At 47.3% G+C, this 23,596-nt stretch overlaps 1 protein-coding gene across 7 annotated transcripts in view; it reads right to left on the bottom strand.

The window, feature by feature from the left end:
- LOC105561338 (nucleolar protein 4-like) overlaps positions 1–23,596 on the bottom strand; it is a 67,171-nt gene that overhangs the window by 5,411 nt on the left and 38,164 nt on the right. For 3 of the 7 annotated variants that reach the window (XM_012011212.1, XM_012011213.1, XM_012011215.1), the window contains exons 2-7: positions 15,953–16,007; positions 14,346–14,573; positions 12,665–12,886; positions 4,087–4,424; positions 3,175–3,375; positions 2,736–2,882 (exon numbers count right to left, since the gene is read on the bottom strand). In XM_012011212.1, the coding sequence (XP_011866602.1) occupies positions 2,736–2,882; positions 3,175–3,375; positions 4,087–4,424; positions 12,665–12,886; positions 14,346–14,573; positions 15,953–16,007 (1,191 nt within the window). The remainder of the gene's footprint in view (positions 1–2,735; positions 2,883–3,174; positions 3,376–4,086; positions 4,425–12,664; positions 12,887–14,345; positions 14,574–15,952; positions 16,008–23,596) is intronic. The other 4 variants (XM_012011216.1, XM_012011217.1, XM_012011218.1 and 1 more) reach the window with 2 other exon arrangements.

The following is a 23,596-nucleotide window of genomic DNA, read 5'->3' as shown; positions in this document are numbered from 1 at the left end:
GGACCACGGTGAGAGCGTCGAGAGGTGGTGATGTGCGTTTCCACCGCAGAAACGGATGACTTGCCCGGCGAAAGAGAAGATCGAGTGAGACGCGTACAGAGGGTTGGCGAAGAGTAATAGTAGTAGGAGGAGGAAGAGGAGGAGGAGAATGCGGAGAAGAGTCGAGAGATCGTGAGGAGTGCGGGAAGAGGGCCCGGGCACGAGAGCACGGAGGAATGAAATCTTCGAGCGGCGTAAAACGGATGTAGGGAGGTGTTTTTATGAAAGGCCAGCAGTGTGCGTTGACGTCAATTATATAGGTGGCCACGAAGAGCAGATAGCCGCTTCGTCCGATGCGCACGAACCCCGGTATACGTATATGAGAGAGAAAGAGAGAGAGAGAGGTCTTCTCCTTAATGGGTTAGGTTTAGGTCGCCGGAGAGGTTATCGGGTCTCTCTCTGTTTCTCCGTCTCCTTCTCGGGCAGGGATTTTCAAAGTAGATAAGTCGGAGGGGCCGACGACGAGGGACCGCGAGCGTTTCAGTTTCTCGTTTGCGTGCGAGACATGGTGAGGTAAAGAGAGGGAGCGATGGAGAGCGGCGGCGAGTTCGCCAACTGCGAGACCCGCGAAGGAACCAGCTGGGAGTAGAGAGGAAAGAGGGGAAACGAGGAGAAGGAGGATTAGGTGCGCCGAGTAGCGCGGAATTGGATGGCTCGGGCTACCGTCCGCATCTATACGTCTCGTGCGCGAAATACCGAGGCGATCGGTTTACCGTTTGCTCGCTTTTTCGCGAGCTATCTTTATTAAGGCCAACGAACTCGGCGTGCAGGCTATAGGTGACGAACATTCAAGTTTTAATCGCGAGAAACGTTGTCGAGATCGCTTCCATATCGCCGAATCGTTGAACGCTCTCGTCCCCGAGATTACACGCGTGACGTCAACACGAGCCGACTTGTGCGTCCGCGAGATTAACGCCGGTCGCTTTTCCCGCTTGGGCGCCGGTGAATTTTCAAGAATCAAACCGACTCGCGCCGATCGAGTCGCCGGGCGGCAATTTTTCGGCGCGGCTCTTCGAATACGAAACTGTCCGCTTCGCGCAGCCGGCGTAACGTACCGTGAAATTTACGGATACGCGAGACTAATCGCGCGACGTCGGCGTGTTCTCCTCCGGTGCGTGAAAGCGCGCGTCAGACGCGACGCGTAAAAGTCCACGGTCTTTTTTTTTCTCTCTCTCTCTCTCTCTCTCTCTCTTTCGTCCCGCGCGCCACTCTTTTACGCTGCCACTACTCCCAAGAATATTTTCAGTGTCTTCCCGTCCCGCACGCGCAGCCGTTTTCACGAGGTCGAAGGCTGCTTATGCCGCCGGCCCTCCGCGGTGCGCGATCTGTGTGCGCGAGTTGCGTCAGAGTGGGAGAGGTGCGCGACCCGCGGGTTATCACTGGCCTCTCTCGCGGTACCTATATCACAATCCTAGCTCTCCGTCCACGTATATTACGCTGCCGTCGGCGTTGCGCAGGAGCTCGTCGAATTTTCACGCACGATAATGCTACGCGAGACTACGACGTTCACTCGCGATCGAGACTCTCCTTTGCCCTCTTTCCGTTCGCATTTTCCTTTCTGCCCTTTGGATCACATTTCGTCTTCTGTGACACTTATTATCCTCTGCTTTTTTACTTATTTATAACATATATTTATATTATTTATTTTGTCACACCCTGTATCTATTGAGATTCGTAGCCATTAGAATAATAATCAATGTTATTAGGTCGATAACAAGTGTTGATTTCAGTAGCGATGAGAGAAGACAAAATTCAAATGCGTACAGTAGAATGTATAAATGTATTAAGGGATAATTAAAGGTATAGTCCCTTTCACGCGAGGCTCGATCTAAATGCCAGCGAGTTGCCAGAATTCCTACGTGATTTGTACACGCGTTTGCTGCGTGATGCATCACAGCCATGTTTGGATAAAACAGTAACACTAGGAACAAATAACGAAGATGCTTTTTTTTTTACTTAAAATGCTGACAAATTTTACCAACTTATCATTTACTCAATATTTTATTAGACTGTCATGTCATCTGTGGCTTTATGTAGAAAATACTTGGCATGATCTCGAATTCGTTTCATGTTGACTTCGATACCGCAGCAAGTAGTTGATCTACTTTTTATTGCAATTTCACTCTCGTGCAGATTTATATTTATTGCCACAAGTTATCGCTTTGCATACTTCAGTTTATGACTCATAAGCGCATCGTGCAAACATCCGCGAGTTCTCATCTAAAAATCGCTTGATTAATGAATCCGGTCATCGGCAAGAGTGTTCGAAGGTTGTACACGTGTAGCGTCTAACGCTCGTCCACGTAGACGATATTTAGAAAAACGTCCGTGAAAACACACGCAATCTTCGCGGGGGGGGGGGGGGGGCAACAGTGCTCTTAAAGTTAATCAGTGGATTATCGCTGAAAACAGCGAATATTTACTGATTTACAGTTATAAATTTAACACTGAATAATTCAGTGCTATACTTATAACTGTTATCAGTGATAATTAACTGATTGACTTTTGGAGAGTAAGGGGCTTCAAATCGACGATACATTTCGGTGTCTTGTATCGTATCGTTGTACACGTGCCGGAGACGCAAGTAAATTGCGTCACATACTTACATATAATGATGACATATATTCATAGAAGGACTTTATCGCTTTCGTGTTTCTTGAGCGAGTTCTCCAGCGTCTTCGATCATTATTACTCACCGTGGCGGCAGGAAGAGTTGGCATGGGCTGTGACACCGGCTCCAAACCAACTCTCATGCGCTTTGCATTGTCGCTCTCGTTTTCGCAGGCCGTTGCCAGTATTTGTTCGGCCTGCACGGAGGTCAAGTGTGCCGGTGTGGGTCTGGCCTAAAAAGAAATGTCTACGTCACATCCGTGATCGCTGGCCGCATACCGGAGTTTGAGTCACGCCGCGAGAATGCTCCGAGCTTTCGTGAACAAAATTTCAAACGGATCATTCGAGGCTCGCGATCTTAATTGACGAGGCAGACCAGACCCGAAAATCCCGAAACATTCGGAACGCAACTCTAAAATTCGCGTAATTGCAATTTTGAGCTCGAATATGTATCAAAACTTAAAAGGGAAAAAAAAGAAATTAATTGGCTTGCTATCCTACGATTAAACGCGGTAGAAAACTTACGGCGTCCCAAGGGCCCTCTCTGCTGCGTTTGTTTCTTCGACAGCTCTTCAGGTACGTTCGGATCCTCTTCCTGGCCCTCTCGGCAAACTCGGGAAACTGTCTCGTGCAACTATCGATGATTGCCTGTATCTTCTCCTTCGGCTGCTTCGAAATCGGCACGATGCGATCCAAGTTCTCGTCGACGAACAGCCTGACGAACATCTGCCGCGAGACACAACGCAACGGCCACGTTAGTGAAGTGAATTAAGCGAGAGTTGGTACGCGAGTCTCGCTAACCGCTCAAGGAATTAAGAATTTAGTGGCGGTGGGGCGCAACACCGGGACTCTATTAAACTAATTGTAATTAATTAAGGAGCTAGCGCAACAGCGGCAGCCGTCGCGAAACTACGACCGCTTGGCTTTCACGCGCGGGAAAATGGGCAAAAAAAAAGAGATATATGGGAAACGAGAAATGAGGGGGGGAAAAACTGAGAGAGAAATGGCATGCCCTGTTCCCCTGCGAGTCGGCTTTCTGGCGCAACCGTTCATAAAACTTTACGATAATTAGGGTTTTTCGGTAAGGTCCGACGCGCCGCCAATATGCTGACAGCCTTAACTTCTCCGCTCGAACTCCCTTGCCGTTTTCTTCTCCCACTGCCACGGCCCTTGGCCCCGTCCGAGGCGTGAACGACGCTTTTCTTGCAACGACAGTTGCATAAAGCGACCAGTTAGACCGCAATTGCACGACCCGTAATTCGATTACCGTTATGCATCTTGATTCGCCAAGTTCGTATCGGGTAACGAGAACAATAATTATCGCTAATTGTCGTTTAATTACTTAGCAAATTTTCGATTCGAGATATTTCTCGAATATTCCGCGCGTTTGAAGGGACCAATTTTACGGAGCTACGTAATGGAATCGCGTATACTCACGTTGAACGCCTTGAGACGTTCTGGATCATGGTGTCTCGGGTCCAGTCCTTCGTCCGCGTCTATATCATCGTCGTCCTCGTCTTCCTTGTTACCACTACTGCTGGTCTCGTCGTGGGCGCTTCCTGTCCCCTCGCCACCGGGCGGACTGGACTCGCGCTCGCGATCCGACCGCGAGGGCGTTGCCGACGACGCCGGCGGCGACGCTTTCTTGGCGTAACTCATGGCGTAAGATGCCCACAAGGAGGCCATGTCCTCGCTACCGACGCCCGTCACGGCGTTCAAATTCGACACGGTTACCGGTGGCATGTCCACCAATTCCGAGGAGCCGTTCCGTGAATCTGCGGAAATGAACGTTTGGTAATGGATTAGCACACACTCTGCCAAGTCTAAAGTCTAAATTTTTGTAATTCCCTTCAATCAGACACGTATTCGTACAGGTATAATTAACGTTTTAATAACGGTAATGATAATAATTAATTATTATTATTTAAATGTCATTTATTGAAATGGACATTATTAGTATTATTAGCATCAATAATGATCGTAATATGAACAATGGTATTTTTAATAATTACTACTAATTAATAACGCAAATTTGGTGATAGAAACACTTTGCATTCGCGATCGGTAATTATCTGGTAAAAGGGGAGCCTTCCATCGCGGCAATGCCAGGAAAATAATAATGTTCTCGTTGAATGCCCGCCGTGCCGCGATGATTAGATCGCCGCCTCGCGCTGTTTCGATTTATGAATAGAGAACGTTGCTGGTTGGAACAAAAGAAGGGAATATTTTTTTCCCTTCCCACGCCGTGGCCAAGTGAGGGCCGGTCATGTGCGGCTGACTAGATACACGACTAGCAGCGAGAGAAAGAGAGAGAGAGAGAGAGAGAGAGAGAGGGAGGGAGGGGAGGGAGGGAAAGAGAGAGGGAGGCATGTGGGTGGTATTTATCCCGCGAATATAATAACGATAAACGCGATGTACGTTTGGCTCGCGTGACCACACTGATTAGGGATGATCGAACAGAAGGTTAGCATTTCCTAAACGAGCCTCCCTTAGCCTTATACCCGCAGCACGTGCGTGTTATTGCCGATATCAACTGTTGAATTTCGGTATCTCACGAAAGGCTTTCTTTGGGCGAGTTTTTAACAATATTACACGGAGAAAAATTATCCATCGGATAATCCAATTAAATAGTGTTTCCGATGGTTAATTTTTCCGATTACATTTTCCGATTAAGTTATGGATACATCCGACGAAAATTATCCGATGAAATTTTATTGAAGCACCGATCACATTTTTCATCGGATATACAACTTAATTGGATATATCCGTTTGGTATTATGTAACTGGATTATCCGATTATATTTAATCGGACATTTTTCTCAGTGTACAGATTGGATACCTGATAAATAATTGTTGTATAATAAAGTCGGCGCGAGAGATTTGGGATAAATATAAAATATTGACAGATAGCCAAAGAGTCAGAAGTTAATTTACTTCACGCCGTCTTCGTTAAGCAACCCCACTTGGCTGTACTTCACTTTTTGGATTATAGCCTCGGTTATAAGTACAGTAGTATCGGCGCACTACGTGTATGTATCTCGACAACATAATTAGAGTTTGCAACCTTGATTTCAAACTTTTTCTTATCGATACCTCTATGATTCCGTTATTCCAACTGGATTACAATTCGCTCAGAATTAATTTCACCGTATTAAAATTCTTGCGGAAGTCTTAAGAAATAAAAAAAAAGTGATACCGAGCCAAGGTTTCTCGCCTTGGGAAAGGTTCGAGGCAGGCAAGATTGCATTGGACTCTCTCTGGAAGGCAGAATGAAACTTAGCATGTCAATTGTGTCGACGACAGTAAGATTGGACCGTCATTCGGTCGGCTGTGTAGACCGTGTTTCTTCTCTACAATAATAACGGCGACCCGTTCTCAAAACCCGTAATAAGCCCCGATAGCGTGTGCAAGGTGTTAAAAGGCGGTGCGGTCTTCTACCGTCACGATCCCAGGAGAGAATGTACAGTAGAGGTGCTTTCACGAGGAGGATGTCGACGGGGACAGGTACGAGTCGTGGCCGTCGAGAGACTCCACGTACGAAGAAGTGTATGGATTGTCGGCAGGGAGTGCCGCAGGGGGATCATAAAGAGGCTAGCGAGCCTCGCGGACCTCTTCCACCTGGGGCTCTCCTTGGTTCCAATTAAAAAAGAGAGAGAGAGAGAGAGAGAGACAGGTTTGCGGCTGCCGTTTCGTACAATCGCACGTCAACGACAGGGGCATCCGTACAAAGCCCATCCGGGCGGGCTCGCGTTAATTTTCTACACGCTGCTCAAATTACTGTTCTCGTAAATATACAAGATACATTTTGACTCTTAAATATAGGATGTACATTTCAAAAGAAATTTTAATTGTGTGTCTAATTAACTTTAGTTTTGCACACAACTTTACACGCAGCAAGTTCAGTGTAGAAAAAAAACGCGATGGATAAGTTTATCATTTCAAATGCGACGTTAGGATTCTCACATGCACGTGAGAGGCTTCTGTAAAGCGAATTTGCGTCTAGTTGATGATGACGTGGGTTCAACCCACCTCTTTTTATCCTTGCTAAGTGATTTCCAGAAAGTTTTTTCCACGGCTAGGATGCTTATAAGTGTACGAAACCTATTTCACTGTTAAACGATTCTATTTTTACGCAAAGAAGAACAAGAGAGATTCTCGCACAGTCGTTTGAACTCTACTAAGAACAAAAATTGAATTCTGTTAACTTTCCCTCTCTTTGAGATCGAATTCGAAATTTACGCGTAGGTTAAATCTCTACAGATTTTAATAATAAACACAGAAAGACTCCGACACGAGGGGAAAGTGCGGCACAAAGGCGAACCGTTATCTACACGCGGGTACTTTGCTGGCCGTGCACGGTCTCATATTTTTGTTTTTCTCCTGAGCTTGATTTTGCGAATTTTAAAAAAAATTGAACACAAATCGTAAAGGATCACACTTCGGAAAGGATAATTCTTCGACATTTCAAGCTTTACCACTTCCCTTGAACGATCGAAAGATGATGACGTGAAAAACGTTTTATTGCTCATTACTAAGGCCCAGATCGAAAATTGGACATATTTGGAGCAATAATGTGAAATAAGAGTGCTTTGGGACGAATGATGAGATACGTTTACGAAATGTGTTTGTTTTCTGATGATCCGGCTAGTCTCAACCGGGCGCGCACGTTCTTAGATCTACTTCCCTCGCGCTGTGTGCGCGAAGTAATCTGCATTCTGGAATCGAATTCTTCCGAGCGTAGTTTCCAAGACGCCGTCGAGGCGAACGCGTTGCAAGGCAACGTCCTGGAACATTTGCATCGTCAAGGGGCAACTTTCCGCCGGGTGCTTCAACTTCCCCCGCGCGAAGACGCAAAGTCTATCTGGGCGCAGCTATCTCGGGTGCTCGAACGGGCGATCCTGATTCCTCGAGTTGTTCAACGATCGCAACGCATCTTTCTAGGAGGATTCCGGTAGAACCAGTAACTGAACGCGCGAGCGGGCGACCTAGGAAACTGGACCCTCGTCCAGGAGACGTGCTGGCGGAGGCACCATACGTTTCTTTCCTCTTTTATCTGCCTCTCCCTCTCTCCTTCCTCCGTCTTTCTCCTGCTCACGCGGTCCCACCGGCCCCGGAGGTTGCTGCACTTCGATTCTCACACGCACACGCATACGGTGCATGTGGTACGCGCGGCCGCGGAAAAGAATCACGCACGTACATAACGCGTATATGTGTACGTGCGCAACGCTCTCTAGGAGGGTACGGCATCGCACGCAGCGAGAGAGGGTTCCCGGCCTGCGGCGAGCATATGCCGGGTATCGCCGGGGAGTAGTCGGAGAAGGTAGGGTACAGCACGCACATAAGCGAAGTTGGACGCACGGCTAGACTGCCCGCACGGGCTAGAAAGCCGGTTACCAATCCCAATCCCACACCATCTAGCACCGTTCCTGAGCTCGCCTCTTGGCCGCTGGCCTGAACCTGAAATGAGTCGACGGCGGCGGCGACGGCGTCGGCCGGCGCCCCACCCGGCAGTTCGTCCTCCTCCTGGTTCATTCCCTCGACCTCGCGTTCCCGCAAAGGGAAACTAATACCCCGGCCCCTACAACCACACCGGGCACTTCCTCTTTTTCTAGGCGGCCCGCTACGTGTACGTGTACGCGTATGTATGTGTCTTGAGCGAGCCTAGCGCGCTACAAAATCCGCAGACAAGCCACGAACGCCCACGGTACTTCGGGCTAGGTATGAAACTGTCTACCGCTCGTAACGTGCAATCGCGAGGATGGACGAAGACGTATTATCTTGTCCCTCATAAATGTCACTGGCCATAGTAGAACTTTGCTCGTGATGGCATGTGCGTGCTCGCGTCGACGTGAAAGAGAATTCGGAAGTTCCCGGTTTATACTTTTCGCCGATTATGCTTGACAAAATGATGCTTTCTCAGCAATATCTTCATTTATTTATTCATTTATTGTTGTATTGCCGATTTTATCTCCAAATAATGCTCCAATAATACTTCTATCTTTTTTATTCTTATTTCAAGATTAATTCGTTACTTCGCTCGAAAATCGGATCCACAAATTACTGAAATCTTTCGAGTTTCCATCCAGCTTTCTTAGTTTCGAATGTATCCATTTACTTTTCAGTATAAAATAAAATACAAAAGGGTAATAACTGATATGTAGATTTCACGGTTGTGAATCTTAAGTGCAATTAGTGACTTGAAGTGGAAATGCAAATGCGATATTCATTATTATCTAAAAGGCGATCTTTAAGGATAAATACTTGAGATAAATGTTATGTACGACTGTCCTGATGCATAGTTCAAATCCGGAAGCTAAGACATTGTGATTTTGTGATACGTCGCAAGCATAATCGCCGCGTGTGCGTCCGTTGGGGAAAGTTGCGTCCGTTATAAATTATAAATATTACGTCGACTCTGCGGAGTGCATTAAGAGATGAGAAACCAAGATGTCCTCGCGGTCATCGCCGTGTGTCTTTTCTATCAAGATATACAAATAAATACAGTAACTTTTCCGAGCGTTCGATTTGTAGCACGATTCAGAGATTTTTTTAAATACGCGTCGCAATTTCACTTCGGAAAAGGTTATTTTCTATACGGATATTAAAAATCATGTTAATATAAATAATCTTAACATAAGAAAAGTATCTAATATGCATATATGTGTACGCGGCACGTATATATGAAAATATATTTTCGATATACGTATTACTGAATATTAAACAATTGCTTCTTGTATCTTAGCAGAGTGTACGCAAAATCGCGAACGGCCTCGAATTCTCGGTTGAAAATGCAAATTTCGCGAGAATACATCAGGAGATTGGGACTCGGATCGAGTCGCGGACTTGTAACTCGCGACTGATAAACTGACGACTCCTTTTCCCGCGTGTGATGGCGCGGCAAAAGAAGCGGCTGTATCTTGAAATCGATTTGCGAAATGCATGAAGTGGACAGACTCCGATGAGAGAAGTCCTCCGTGCGAGATGTGGAATCTACGCTGGTCATCACGTGGGAGGAAGGGAGGGAGAGAGAGAGAGAGAAAGAGAGAGGGTTGGTGCGACGAGAGAGAAGAGGTCTGTCCGTTGTGCAGTGAATGTATACGCATACATATACATATGTATAAGTATATACGAATATATCTGTATATATCTATCTATATATATCTATAATATCTATATATAATATATCTATATGAATATGTAGATATATATATATGTATACATATCTACTCGTCTCTTCGACCGATGGCTGGTTCATTACGCAATGACTACGTCCGAGATATAGAGGCCCGCTTCGAAACCAGTTTCAAATAGCTGCCAGGGAGGATAGGTGGAAGAGGCGGAGGGACACGGTGAATTATCCTTCCGCAACCTAACTGAACAACGAGTCCCGAGAGCATGCAGTATCGCGCGGAAACGTTCGGCGCCTTGGAGATCGTTGCGCGATTATCGCTATATTAAGGACGCACTGACAATTAACACGCGTTTCTTTCGTTGCTGAGAATATCTTACGTATGACAAGAAAAGTGTTGAGTTTGTAGAATAATCGGGCAATTCTTGATTACAGCTATTTGCAATTCGTTTAATTTATTATATTTTATCGTAGAAAGCATTTAATCTTTTTGTTCAAAAATGCGAATCCGTCGGATTCGTAAAATTTTAATTAAAACCGAGTTTCACTAAAAGACGATTAGCTTCATAAAATTTTATGCGGCTTTGAATTATGAATTAGAAGTACATGCAATATATGTTTAATCTTTTTTTTTTGCATGACGAAACTCGGGTCTGCTGGAAATCGTAACGTTCCTTGCATTGAAAAAAAAATTGATAGCTTGGATAAGCATTAACAACGCGGCGCTTGGGCTATAATTCAAAATCGTTTTACGAGACCCACTTGCGATATCGTAATAGTGCGACTAATGGCCTTTCCGCGCGCCCACTCTGCGATTTTCGATATTCAACTTTCAATGTCCATCGGTCGACACAATTACCGCATTACATTCGTCGCTCCCATTCACATGACTCGGCTCTACATTCAACTAGACCTCTCGAGCGCGAGGTATCAAAGTACGGCGATGTCTTGAGCGCGTGTCTTCCCTCCTTATCTAGCGAATCTAGGAAATGCAATCGATATTTTAACATTGCAATAATCTCGCGTTAGAATTGCAGCAAGTGAAAAGGCGAGCCTGTAAGGCCCGGTTTCACCAAACGTCGCTTAACTTTAATCTCGGTTTAATTCATGTTTGTCTCTTTCTAAAGTAACAATTGGAAAGAGATAAAGAACGAATTAAGCTAAGCTTAAGGTTAAACGACGTTGGTGAAACCAGACCTGAAAAGCTTACATATTAGAAATATGGGAAATCGACTCAAAACGATCGAGTTTTAACGGACGCCGCTTAGACAAGATTTCTTTCGCGATGGCGCAAAAGAATGCAAGTTTCTGCGCGTGATTACGTAAGGATTAATGAACGAGGATGACGTACAACAATGCGCATCGTGTTCGCGTCGCGAATTCCAAGAGAGGTATTGATATTCGAAGATATCAGTTGCATTCCTCATCTCTCGCGCGTGCAGCTTTCCGCCCGCACTGATTCATCGCCGGCGGGGAAAAGCACGAGGATTCACGGCGTGTCTCATCCCCGCGATTCACCCTGACGCGCATTTCACAGGAACGCGTGGGTGTGGAACAGCGAGGAGAGAGACCGCGCGCACGTATACGCGCGTGCACGATACGCGAATACACGTAGGCAAATGAGACGCGCGTCGAATTTCTCTTTCTACGCCATGGGGTACGTCCTAGGTCGGCGATCCATTAGTCACGTCGCGCGCGACGACAAAACTTTACGAGCTAAATGGCCGGTACACCTTGGCCCCGCGAAACCTGCAATTCACTCCATCGGGCCGAGCCGCGCCGCGCCGCGCCGCGCCGCGCCGCACACGCGCGAGAAGGACGCAAAACTTGAGCATTAAAGCCTGCGGCCGCGCTTACGCCAGGCGGAGCAAGGTTCTTTTCATAAGTGGGATTTCGTCAGTCAGGGCGACATCAATGGGACGTTGGCGTACGTAACTTCGCCGAGTCCTTTCGCGACGAGGAAGAAAGAAAGAGAGAAAGACGTCTAGACATCTTTCGTCCCGTAATGGATTCCGTTAAATGTCTCGCCTGTCGATTTCGTGAGGCAATTCTTTTTTTTGTGTGTGTACCCTGTGACGTTCGCAATCACAGTACAAAGTTGTGGTCGAAATTGCACGTAATGCCACTGATCTCGATTGATTCTCATTCGTAGTTGAAAATAGTTAAGGACATTCAATCCTAGGATGTATGATTTCACGGTAAGAACTCGTTGAGAGCTAAAATAAGAAAAAAAAAAGCGATTTCGAGAAGTTTGTTTCGAATATTGTGTAAAACATTATCAGAAAGAAGGAAAAATTTATATAATACCTACGGTCTTCAAGATCGCTGCTTCAAGACAGCAATCCATTTTGAGGCCCCGCAATTAGTGATCGAATTATTTGGACTGTTCGTAACTCTAATCTTTTACGAATTTTACCCCGCGCAGCTAAAAATCGCAATTAACTACTTATTCTATCTATATCCAAGATTTTTAAGTAACACTAATCTATTCTCTCAATTAGTTCTGTCGATATTCAGTAACGCAAAGATAATTTTCACGCAAGAGGCACTAACCGAAATGTTAAGTTGCTTAACTACAAAGAAGAACGGTCAAAATTTTTCCCAGAGTAGAGTTACGGACAATCCAAATAATTCGATTACTAATTGTGGGCCCCAAAATGGGTTGCTGTCTTTTTTCCCAGGGTAGAGAAAAAAAAATTGTCTTCTCTTCCAACACTTTTCTCGCTAAAAATCATACAATTGATCTGCAAGAAGAAGTCGAAACATTCGTAACACCACTTGTTCTTAATATTTTGCGCGTAATTGACGCATACACTTTCATGGCTTAGGACACGATGACACCACTCGAAAACGCCGCATATGTCGCCCGGCGAAATAAAGTGTTACCTGTGAGTGTAGAGTTGTTAATGGTGTTGTTTGCCGTGGAAATGGCCGATTGGCTGGTGACTGGTGTGCCAACGGTGGTAGCCGTGGTAGTCGACGAGTTATTTGGCGAGAGGGCCGCGTTGGCAGCCTGGACCTGTGCCTGCGCCTGTACCTGCGCCTGGAGATTGTAATTCCACGCGAGCAGCATCAACTTCAGCTTATCCGGGTCTTTCATGAGCGCGCCTGCCAAAATTAAAAGTGCCAATTGGCTTGAAAAAGTCAGGATATCATTATGCAAACGGGTGGACGGCGCGCGTGCGAGGCTCACGTTAACTCGGCAATTTTTTCTCGCCCACGGGAGTCGCTCGATACGCGAGCGGAGCCATCCGGACGCGATCTTATATCACGAGCGAGTCGCGTCGCGACATTCGTCTTCTACCTCCGGTGGCCGGCCTCGTATGGCCGGAGGCTATTATCACTTATCAGCTACCTGAGCTCGCGAGGCGAGCTCCGGGCGAGCGAATCGCGGGTTCGAATAAATTAAGCTTACAAAACGACGACGTCGTCGACTCGATTTAATAACGCAACAGGTTTAATTACCCGAAACTGATAAATCGGCCGGACGGCAGGCCGCATAGCTCGAACGTCGCAGCTGGCGGTGGACCGCGCGCAGTTTACGATTATTAATCGATCGGGTAATTTACACGGGCTCCGACAAAAACCAACCAACCCCGCGGCCACGCCGGGATTGAGCCCCGCGAGCAAGTGAGTCTACGATTAACTGCCCGCCGAAGTATGCGCCGTTGATTTATCCTTGGACGCAATCGGGGGACGTCGATTATATTATCGATCGGCGTCGCGGTAGAATTTGACGGTGCGATTAATGACGTCCTGTCAACAGGACTCGCTCCGTGAGGTATCCACCGGGGGCCTGGCGAGATCCAAGGAGATTCTTAGCGTCGCACGCCCCGTGACTTCGTCGTCTCGTTGCACCGACTGATGTCCTAGGGGCGAGCGATAACGTGTGTCTCTTCGCGTACTCCGTTCAACAGTTTGCTTGCGCTGACCGGGCCGATGAGTAAACAACGCGGTTCGCGCAACGCAAACGAAAATTACGACGCCGACAACTGATTGTGCCCGAAATCGCGACCGATACGACGAAGCCCGTCGCGTGGACATTGGCGAACGACGCAGCGATAAGCAACGTTTGCCACGAAGATGTTTTCTGGCAATATTGACGTTAGTCTTTCACATATTGGAATTCTAATCGATCTAAACTGATTTCACGAAGATCGATTTATTGCAGATGTAACAAATAAGAATTTATCTCTACACATATGCAACAAAGAACAAGTAGATAGATCGATGAACTCGTCTACTCGCAACTTGTAGCTCATTGCTTATCGCACACAGTCGCGGCCTTACGCGCGACACTCGAGCATTATCCGAGATAGTGCGAAGGAGGGCAATTAAAACATGCGAATCGAAAGGATAGCTATCTAGCGAGAGAATCAAAGTACAGTGTGCCAAACGCGTGACATTTAATCCGTGTAAGTGGAAAACAAAAGGAGATTACGAGGTATCGATCCGCGTACACGTAGAACAAAAAGATGTTTCATCACGAAGATCGTTACCGGAATTTTGAATGTTTAAACTCGACGCCACTAATCTTACAATTTCTTAAATAACAATTTATTGTTACCTTGCGTAAGTAAGGCAGATAACGCCTCCTGATTTGGTTTTCGTTTCCAAATTGTTTCCCAAGTAGTCTCGTTGTCGTCCAGCGAAAAGAATTTGGTTGCAGGCAAACTCGTTGAACGTTCGGAACGGTCGGTGTCTGTGTACGTGTCTGTATACATGTAGGTGTCATGTACATGTATTTCTTCTACACACTTCTCTCGTGGAATCATTGATCGTCTTTTTCTTTTATCTGACCGCACACCGTAACGTGATATTTACATACGTTCGTTTCTCCCCGAACATCGAAGACGAACCGTTCCTGCATGTCGTGAAACCGTAATCGAAAGCACGGCGCCGAGTAACGCGCTCGATACTACTAATTCGTTATATCGATCCGTGCCACGCGAGCCACCGCGAACGTACATCGGAATCGAATGGCCGATATTAACCTTTCGATTATTATACCGTGATTTATTACCATCTGAGATCCTGCTAGGATTTACCGGAAAATGTCCGAAGAATATCCGATTCACTAAACGTAGCGTTTTATCCACTGAAAAATTTATCTTCCCATTTAAATAATCTTACATAATCTATTTGAGGTAATCCATTTTCATCCCTTTCGATAATTTATTAATTCAAATTGCGACGTTTAATAACAATTTATCATTTACATCCTCCGCGTGTCTACTTTACAATACATATATCCGAGCACAAGAAGTCGAAGAGGAACAAAGGTTTTGAGTTTTTTTTTCAACCTGATAAAAGATATCAAAAATCTCCGAAATTCGTTCGCGTAAGATTAGAGTACGTCGCGGACGAAATTCAATCTGTCAATTCAGCTTACTATAATAATGCGTAACGGCGGCAGCAACGGTGGGTGAAGTGTACGAACGAGCTTACTATTAATTCGCGCAAATTCCGCGGGAACGACTGAAATAACGATGTTCCGCGTAGTTCCCCGGCGCACAACCGCGCGTAATCGGACCGGAGAGTTCAAAGGGACAATCCGCAGATTTTCTAGCGTATCGCGCGGGCGCGGTTCCGTTTGTTCGTCCGAGCGGCGGAATTAGCGGTGACACACGGCGGACGGGCGCTTCGGCCGCGCGATGACGAGAGCAGAGATTTATTAGCCGGCGAACAAACCGGCGGGTGCGAGGGGGCGACCGGGGGGAAAGAGAAAGGGTGAGGCGGAGAACCGGCCGCGCGCCGGCAGCAGCCGGAGTGACGTTTAAATCATTCAGGACACGGTTCAATAATGTAAAAACGTGCGGCGCTGCCGTAGAATTCGGGTCAGATTCCCGAAACGGTTGCGACCTGACCCCGCGATGGCGAGAGGATGCACGAAAGAGACGAGGGACGGTTCTTCCATACGAGATACTCTGGGCGGATCGTGTCAAGGGATAAAAACTTTGCTAACATTCGCATGCACGCACGCACGCACGCACGCAGGCGTGCACGCGTGCATGCGGCCAGTGTACGCCTGTGCACCTTGTTTCGTAAGGACTACGATCTCGTAATCCTTACTCGGGTGAAGGTTCGGAGGGGGACACCTCCGACACCGACCGTGAGGGGCTCGGCAAGGTTTACGCTACGGAATGGATATAGATAATGAAAGGTTTTGCTCACTTGGGTAGTGATCGTCCTCGGGTATGTCCGTGGGCTCCGGGGTCGAGATGTTCTCCTGCAAGAGATAGAAAGCCACCGTTAGGTACTGAAGCGTTTTCCATTCGAGTCGTGCTACAGCGGTCCAACGGTTTCGCCCTAGGCTGCGCGATACGAAAGCGAACGGGACGAAACTCTCGCGACGCGTTTAAAAGTTCGTGAAACTCATTTTCCGCAACTACCCGTTATGATAATACCGCGCGAACGCAGCCGCGGCGTAACCGCATCGTTACACAGGGCCAGATGCTCTGCGGCCTTACTTAGCTCTGCTACGCAGCCTCCGTGTTGTTTTTGTAAAAATGTCCTTTAAATATTAACGCGTTTAAGAGAACGTCTCAGCACATTCTCGTTCTTGATTGAACCCAAGTTTATATACCAATATATGCGACCGCGGAAAATCCGCATTTATTTTCGTCACGTAAATCTATATATTAGGTGTACAAATGAATAATTCAAACTTTTTTAAGCGACTGAGAAAATAAGTTTCAAATACTTAATCTAATTTTTCCGCTCTTTTAAGGCTACGTAGCGTTGACATATAGCTATTGAAAATTATATTTAGTATGGCGGAAGGCCTCAGCATAACCATAAAAATTATTCAGTTTAGTAAAGTCAAAAGTGACAACGGATAAGGTGCATATCCGGCATATGTCTTTCTCTTCTCAATAAGCAGCGTAGATAGTCTTTCTTGTGGAAAATTGTTACGGATGGTGAGAAGTGGATACTCTATGACAATCCAAAACGCAGAAAATCACGGGTAAATCCCGGCGAACCCTCAACATCGGTCGCAAAGCCCAATCGCTTCGGAAAGAAAGTTCTGCTCTGCATTTGGCGGGATACCAAGGGCGTGATTTATTATGAGCTATTAGAACCGAATGAATAATTGAAAAAAACCGACCGGTGTCTGCTGTATTCAGTATTTAATTGTGTATTAAATACACAATTATACATAAAAATGAAGTATCTTATTAATCGAGGTCACCTGTTGATGACTTCCTCTCCCTTTTTTAATTTATTAACGATATTCCTTAATTATTAATTATACTTGACGGTAACGTTGGACCTCATATAGAAAATGAGCGAACTCGATGAAATTGACAAGTTTTTATTACATTGCGGCGCGGCATAAGACGTGTGCCGGTCAAGCAGAAGCTATCGAAGGCTATCCGCGTTACCATACGCCCACAGGAAGACCGTGGACTTTATTGTCCCAGATCAAGAGCCGGCGGCGACTCGCGATTCGTCGAAACGCAAATTGCTTACGCCTCGGCGTTGCGCCGCGTTGCGAAGGTGACGCGCGTCGGGAATCTCGGATCAGTAGCGCGAACGAACCTCTCAACCCTTTCACGATTAATGCGGTCAGTCTGTCTCCGGCTTAAGCACCGCGCCATATACGCGCGTACAAAGCTCTTCTCTAAACACAGCCCGGCGAAACAGGATCGTCGACCGAGCGAGAAGTGATTATGCAGAAACGCAATTAGCCTCACGTTCATTAGGAAATTATTAATTATCGCGCCTGTCAAAAAAATGTTCCGACACAACTTCCTTTCGCAATAACGCGCGAATATGGCGAGCGTACGTAGATAATAGTCGTTATAACGGATCGTTGTAACGGAGATTTAATCCTTTTTTTTCGTGAACTTCCACTTTCGTTGCGGCAACGCTACGATAGTAAAATATATATTTTACCGTACACCTGATGGCATTTCCCAAATGTACTGTTACATTACTCCTAACATGCCGGCGGTTCGCTACACGGCCCGTTCTCAAAAAAATCATCCTCTTTTTACGCCACTGGCCGACATCGAGTGGTCAGGGTCGTTTTGAGGGAATAAGGCCGAGGCTCGTCGGACAGAGGATCACCTCTATATGGCCGGGTCGTTTTTCATCGAAAAGAGCAGCGCGAAGCGGTCTTCGCGCTCCGCGATATGGCCATCGCCTCGCGCGCCGCACTTCTAATCGATCCTCGAGTCGCGGCGAATCGAGGCGATCTTCCAGGCTCTAGCGGCGCGATTTTATCTCACTTTGATTGATTTTATCCCGACGAAATTAACGGGTTTTTCCCCGTTGAAACGAACGGCCGGCCGGCCTGCCTGCAGTTTCGCAAGGCATGCACTACGTTAGCCTGAGCGATGCCTGGGCCGACTGGTTCGCTGTGTGTTGCTGCAGCAGGCGCAGCGGCAGCGCAGTCTCTCCTATCTGTGTCAGGTCTCGTGTTGCAACTCCAGAAGGTCGACCGGTATACAACGCGGAGAGCACGGCCAATTGATACCGGCCACAACTTTGTCCAGCGGGCTTGTAGGACATAGGCGGCGTACGAGCGCGTACGCTGCATACGTGCGCGTGTGCGCAGCGCCGCAAAAACTTTTGATGATGTAACCGAGAAATTCCGACGAGCCGCCGGCGTCGTTCGCGCACGAACGTGGAAATTGCGAGAGGCAGCGCGGAGATCCAATCGCGACGAAATGTCGTGTCGCGCTTCTTTTTCAAGACGAATGGTCATCTGCGTGCGCGTGCGTACCGGGGGAGGGGAGGGGGAGGGGGAGAGAAGCGTCGTTTGTGCAAAGGATATTCTACGATAAGAAAGTATACCTTACCGCACATTGACGACTTTACAGTTACGTTGGAACGCTGTTAAATGTTGGAACAAGCGACACGCTTGGATACCCGAAACATCGCGAATTTTATTCGCATTTTCGTATATGTTGTTCGACACGATTTCGTTTATATAATATATACGATAGCGATGTATTAAACTTGAAACCGCTAGTTATATAATTATCATTTAGAAATTCGCGAGTTTACCTATCTACATAAACGTTTCAGTTTTGACGTACATCTCACTCGACCCAACATCGCACGTGAGAACTCATTTTTTATAATATAAACATCGGTTGTTTTTCTCGTTTCTCGAGCTTTAACCTCCACACTTTGCTTTTATTATAGTTTCAGCTGTGTTTTTTCGGGCGAAACGGATTGATGGGAAGGCGCGTTCAGAGGTTCATCGGTATATTAGAAGGCGGGCATAGAATCTGTTTAATAATCGGTGGAATTTATTGGCTGGGCGTCTTGCTCCGTTTCTCTCTCTCTCTCTCTCTCTCTCTCTCTCTCTCTCTCTTTTCTCTCCACTCCCGCTAGCTGCACCGTTGATTTCCAGCTACGCACTCGTAGAAGGTTATTTTAAGAATCTTTCATTAAGAATTTAATATAGCACGATTTTCGCGGGCCCGGTCGCGGAAGTATCTATAGGTATCTATCGATTATAATGAGTCCTCTTTGTAACACGAACCGAGGAGAAAAGGTCCAGATGGGAGAGTACAAATAAGGCCCGATATATAAACCCGCGAGATAAAATAAAAATGTAGATGGACAATAAAACGTCTATCGCAATTCGATCTCTAAGCCCCCGCCTTTGCGATTTCAAGAATCGCCTTGCGATCAACCGCGCCGCGCTTGTCCCGGAGGTCTTGATCTCACCGCAGTCGATCTCGCTCGGCCTGGCGCACCGTCAAGGTGTTTGCCATTAAAGATAATCGCGGCGGGTTACCTTCTGGGAAGGAGTCGATCGGCGACGAGCGGCTCGAGCTCCGCAGCGGTATTCCAGTAATTGATACCATCGATACGATCGTTACGAGTTATCCTACGCGTCAGGATATCTGCGAATTGTTGCGTTTAATTTACGACAAGGACACGGAGCAATATAGGAAGTCATGTGGAATTCACGCTACATGCGGAAACTCGTCGTTCGACAAACGGTACTCGGATAATTCTCGAGTATCGCGTATCGTACCTTTAATAGCGTTATATTTTTCGCGGCATCCAACTGATTTCGAAAATAGTTTACGAAATATACGGCAAGTCGCAACAAGGATGCGTAAAGCTAAAACGGGAATTTAGTATCGTTGAAGAAAAGAAACTCGGCGAGTGTGGCGTAAAGAGATGTGCGCTGTTTACAATTAGTAAGCAACTGAACGAAAAGATCAGAGTTCAAATCCACGGACGTCGCTGCTTTTTTCGGAATCTCCCGAAGGGAAGCGGCAACCACCGAAAGTATCCTGCCGTACTATACCCCTTCAGGGGTGGTACAGCCCTCCAGATGGGAGGTTTCCTTCGGCAAGGTTAGCAGCCCACCGAAGATGAAGTAAAACCAAATGCTCGAGGTACCAGAAGGAACTGAATAAAACAGGCCTTTAAGCCTAATGCACAAAGAAGAGGAGGAGGAGGAAGAAGAAGAAAAAAAAACAGTGATGATTCACGGAGTAAGATGATAAACCGTTGCGTCGAAATCTGAACGCACGGTATCCGTACTGATTTCATTTGCCGCCCCCAAGGACTCCGGTGATGTCGCAGGTATTAATAAACAGATCCCTGGTCCCGCTTCTCCAGCAGACTACGCGCCGTTTCTCTTTCTCGCTTCTTCACCGTCTCACCTACGCACGGGGGCCGCCCCACTTCCGGCGGATGTACCCTGATAAATGGGAATCTCTCGCCGCGCGCGCAACCGGCCGGCCGTATATACACCTACGACGACTGCGGCGAATGAGAAACGATCCCGGCGTCTTCCAGGCATGAAGCACGAGGACGAAGACAGAGGCGAGCGGAAGGAGCGGAGTATTAAAACAGAACTGAGAATAGTCGCGCCGTTTAAAAGCCCCTGGAAGCGTCGAGCGCTAACGATTCTGCTCCGCCGGCTCTACCTCGTTGCGATCTCTCGACGATGATCTCGGAGATGAGAATTCTGTTGCAACGTTCGTCGCCGGGGTCACATCTCGTTAACACAACGAGCGCGAACCGCGCCTCGATTCACGCGCACGCGTCCACTCGTACGCGGGAACGCATGACAGTGCGGGATAAGAAAAGAGAAACGGAGGAGGGTCTCCTCTTCACTCGCGCCCCGATTCCGGAACGATAAGTCCTCTCTCTTCCAAGGGGGGAAGGGACGAGACGTGGAATCAGAACCTACATAAGAGAGGGAGTTGCCGGGGAGCAAGGGGAGGAAAAAAGAGCGGGGCCCCCGAGAGAAGAGCCACGCTCTTCGCGAGCGCCATTCTCGGCGGGTAGCTACGGTTGGAACATTTGTTTAGTTGGCTGCAATTAAGCCACTTGGCGGCAATTGTTTGTCGCTCCGCACAGAATTCCGCTCCCACCGTGCAGCCGCCCGACTCCACGAGAGATGCGTGTAGTACACGGTTACGCGCGCGTGTACACGAGAGGAGACGACGAGGCCACCGCGGGCGGGAGCTGCGTTGTGTTGTACCAACTCGCCACCAACACAGCAATTCCAGACGATAAAGGCGAGCGAGTTGCCGGGGTTAGGGGTCAACCGGGACCAGTAGCCGGTGTCCGACCAATCAACGTCAACGGCAACCGGCACGGCGGCCGGACACCGCCGCGAGATCGTTCAAGACGATTGTCTTTCCGACAAGTGAAGATGCTGAATTACCCGTCGAAGCCGCGACTAATGGCAGATTCTTAAACCAGGAAAGTGGCAAGTTCTTTCGAGATAGTCAAAATGTTAGAACAGCGAATTTTTCTCAGGTTCCGAGACTGTTTTTCCTCGGCGACATTTCTCAAGTAATCCAATTTTCACAAGAATTTGTACCGTTTCTGGCGTTACTCAATCAGGGATACATGCGTATCGGTAACTTTAAACATTAATTTTTATTACGCACTGAATACTAAAGTATAATACAATATTACATAAAATTGTACTGCAATGCGTGTAGAAGTGAGCGATAATTTTGTTTTCAATGGAAACTGTTGATAATGATATAAGATCTTTTTTTTTTTTAACGTAGAATCTCTCTCAGCTCGCAATAAGAAAATGTAATTCGTTACGAAACGTCTTTCGTAAGACAGTTTCAGAAACGTGAAATAACTCGTGATAAATCAAGGAATGCTTAAAGCAATTAAACAACGCAATGGGAATAAAGAAAAGGTCAAACTCGCCGGGGACCCGGAACACGACGACGGCCGCACCGACCGCGACGTAAAAGGAGGACCGAATTGGGCCCGTTAGGATGATTGCTCGCGGAGAACGCTCGCTCGAGTGGTCGATTTAGTTGCCTCCTCTGGGTAGCTCTTTGGATAATGGGGAAATGATTGTGGCCTACCGGTGATCTCTCCGCTATGTGTTTTAACCGGGGCAAAACACCTACCGGTCGTCGCGATTCGACCGCCTGTCGCCGATCCTTCTTCTTCTTCTCCTCTCCCCCCCCCCCCTCTCTCCTGTGACCGATTCGGTATACTGGGCGACTCTCAATTTCGACTCATTTGCCTACCAAATCTGGCGTCGTATAAATATACGTAGGCTCCTGCGGTGAACGGGGTCTCAAGGCCGCCGGCAATTACCAACGCTACGCCCTCGTTTGGTGCGCTTTTATTTTCCTCCCCGGTGTACTTTTACCGTTTAATCCGCTCCACCGTCTCGTCATCCCAGGATTCTTACAATCGAATCCTCTCGGATTCGTTATCGCGAAACGTCATCGCTGATCCGCGATTATTGATCCAAAGTGGATCACGCGGGCGATCGAAAGACACTCTCTAATTTTATTCCGGGCAGCAAAATCGAATCATCACAGTTGACGCGTTCGCAAGAAACGTCAAGCCTCGATACTTCTCGAGGTTGACGAATCCCGTCGCGAAGCAGGACGATTGTCCTTGCAACGTCTCGGAGAAATCGCGAGATCCGCGCGAGTCGCGTTCGCGTTTGTCGGAAGATCGCATCGAGATACGTGTCGAGGAAAAGACAGATTCCTCGCTTGGTTTTTCGCCGTCCAAGGATACGCGCGAACGCGCGGTTACATTAGAGTAGATTCGAGGAGAAACATTCGCCGATAAATAAGTCGGCTGAGAAGAGAGAAGACGAGAGGATCGCATGACGTCACCCGGCGTACGTTTTCAAAGTGGCGAAGTCCAGGTTGCGCCAGGGGGAGGCCGGCGGAGAGCCGATCGTTGGAGGAGCTCTTCTGATCTGGAAAGCAAATGCGGAGTAGGAGGAGGGAGACGTCGGTAGGAGGATGACGGGGTCACCGTCAGTGGGATAACCTCACACGTGTGCGCTCCCAAAAAAAGAAGAAGAAATAAAAAAACGATGACGACGACGGCGGCGGCGGACGAATCCAGTGGCGTCGACAGGAAAGACGTGCACTTTGCCAAGTCTTCGTCGCGCTTCGCCGTCCAAAGACGACGTGAAAGTGCGGACGTGAATCGATGAGAGGCGGACGAATTATTTATTCTCTGTGATCTGGTATAGAAATAACTCCTGCTTGGAAAAAATTTGAGCCGCAGTCTTCTTTCAATTCAAACCACCCGCGTGAACAAGAAAAAGAAATGACGAAAATTGTTTCATAATTTAATCTATTGTACTTTCGTTACCTGATTTTTCTTCTAACATTAAATACCAGTGTCAAAGCTGTTATTTCTCTCCTCCAGTCTACCTGGAGTAATTTCAGTTACGTATTAGCGAAAGTGAAAATTCCTTGGCAGATGAGTCAAAGGGGGGAGGGCGGGGGCGGTTAGGCATCGCACAAGCTTCTGCCACGCGATAACTTGAGAATTTGGAAAGTTAAGATTAAAATGCAGTGCGATTGGGAGTAGCGTCGTCGG

The sequence above is a fragment of the Vollenhovia emeryi genome, unplaced genomic scaffold (assembly GCF_000949405.1).
Source record: "Vollenhovia emeryi isolate VEMERY1.0 unplaced genomic scaffold, V.emery_V1.0 DF939208.1, whole genome shotgun sequence".
Lineage (NCBI taxonomy): Eukaryota > Metazoa > Arthropoda > Insecta > Hymenoptera > Formicidae > Vollenhovia > Vollenhovia emeryi.
This window is presented reverse-complemented; position numbering and strand designations above follow the sequence as displayed.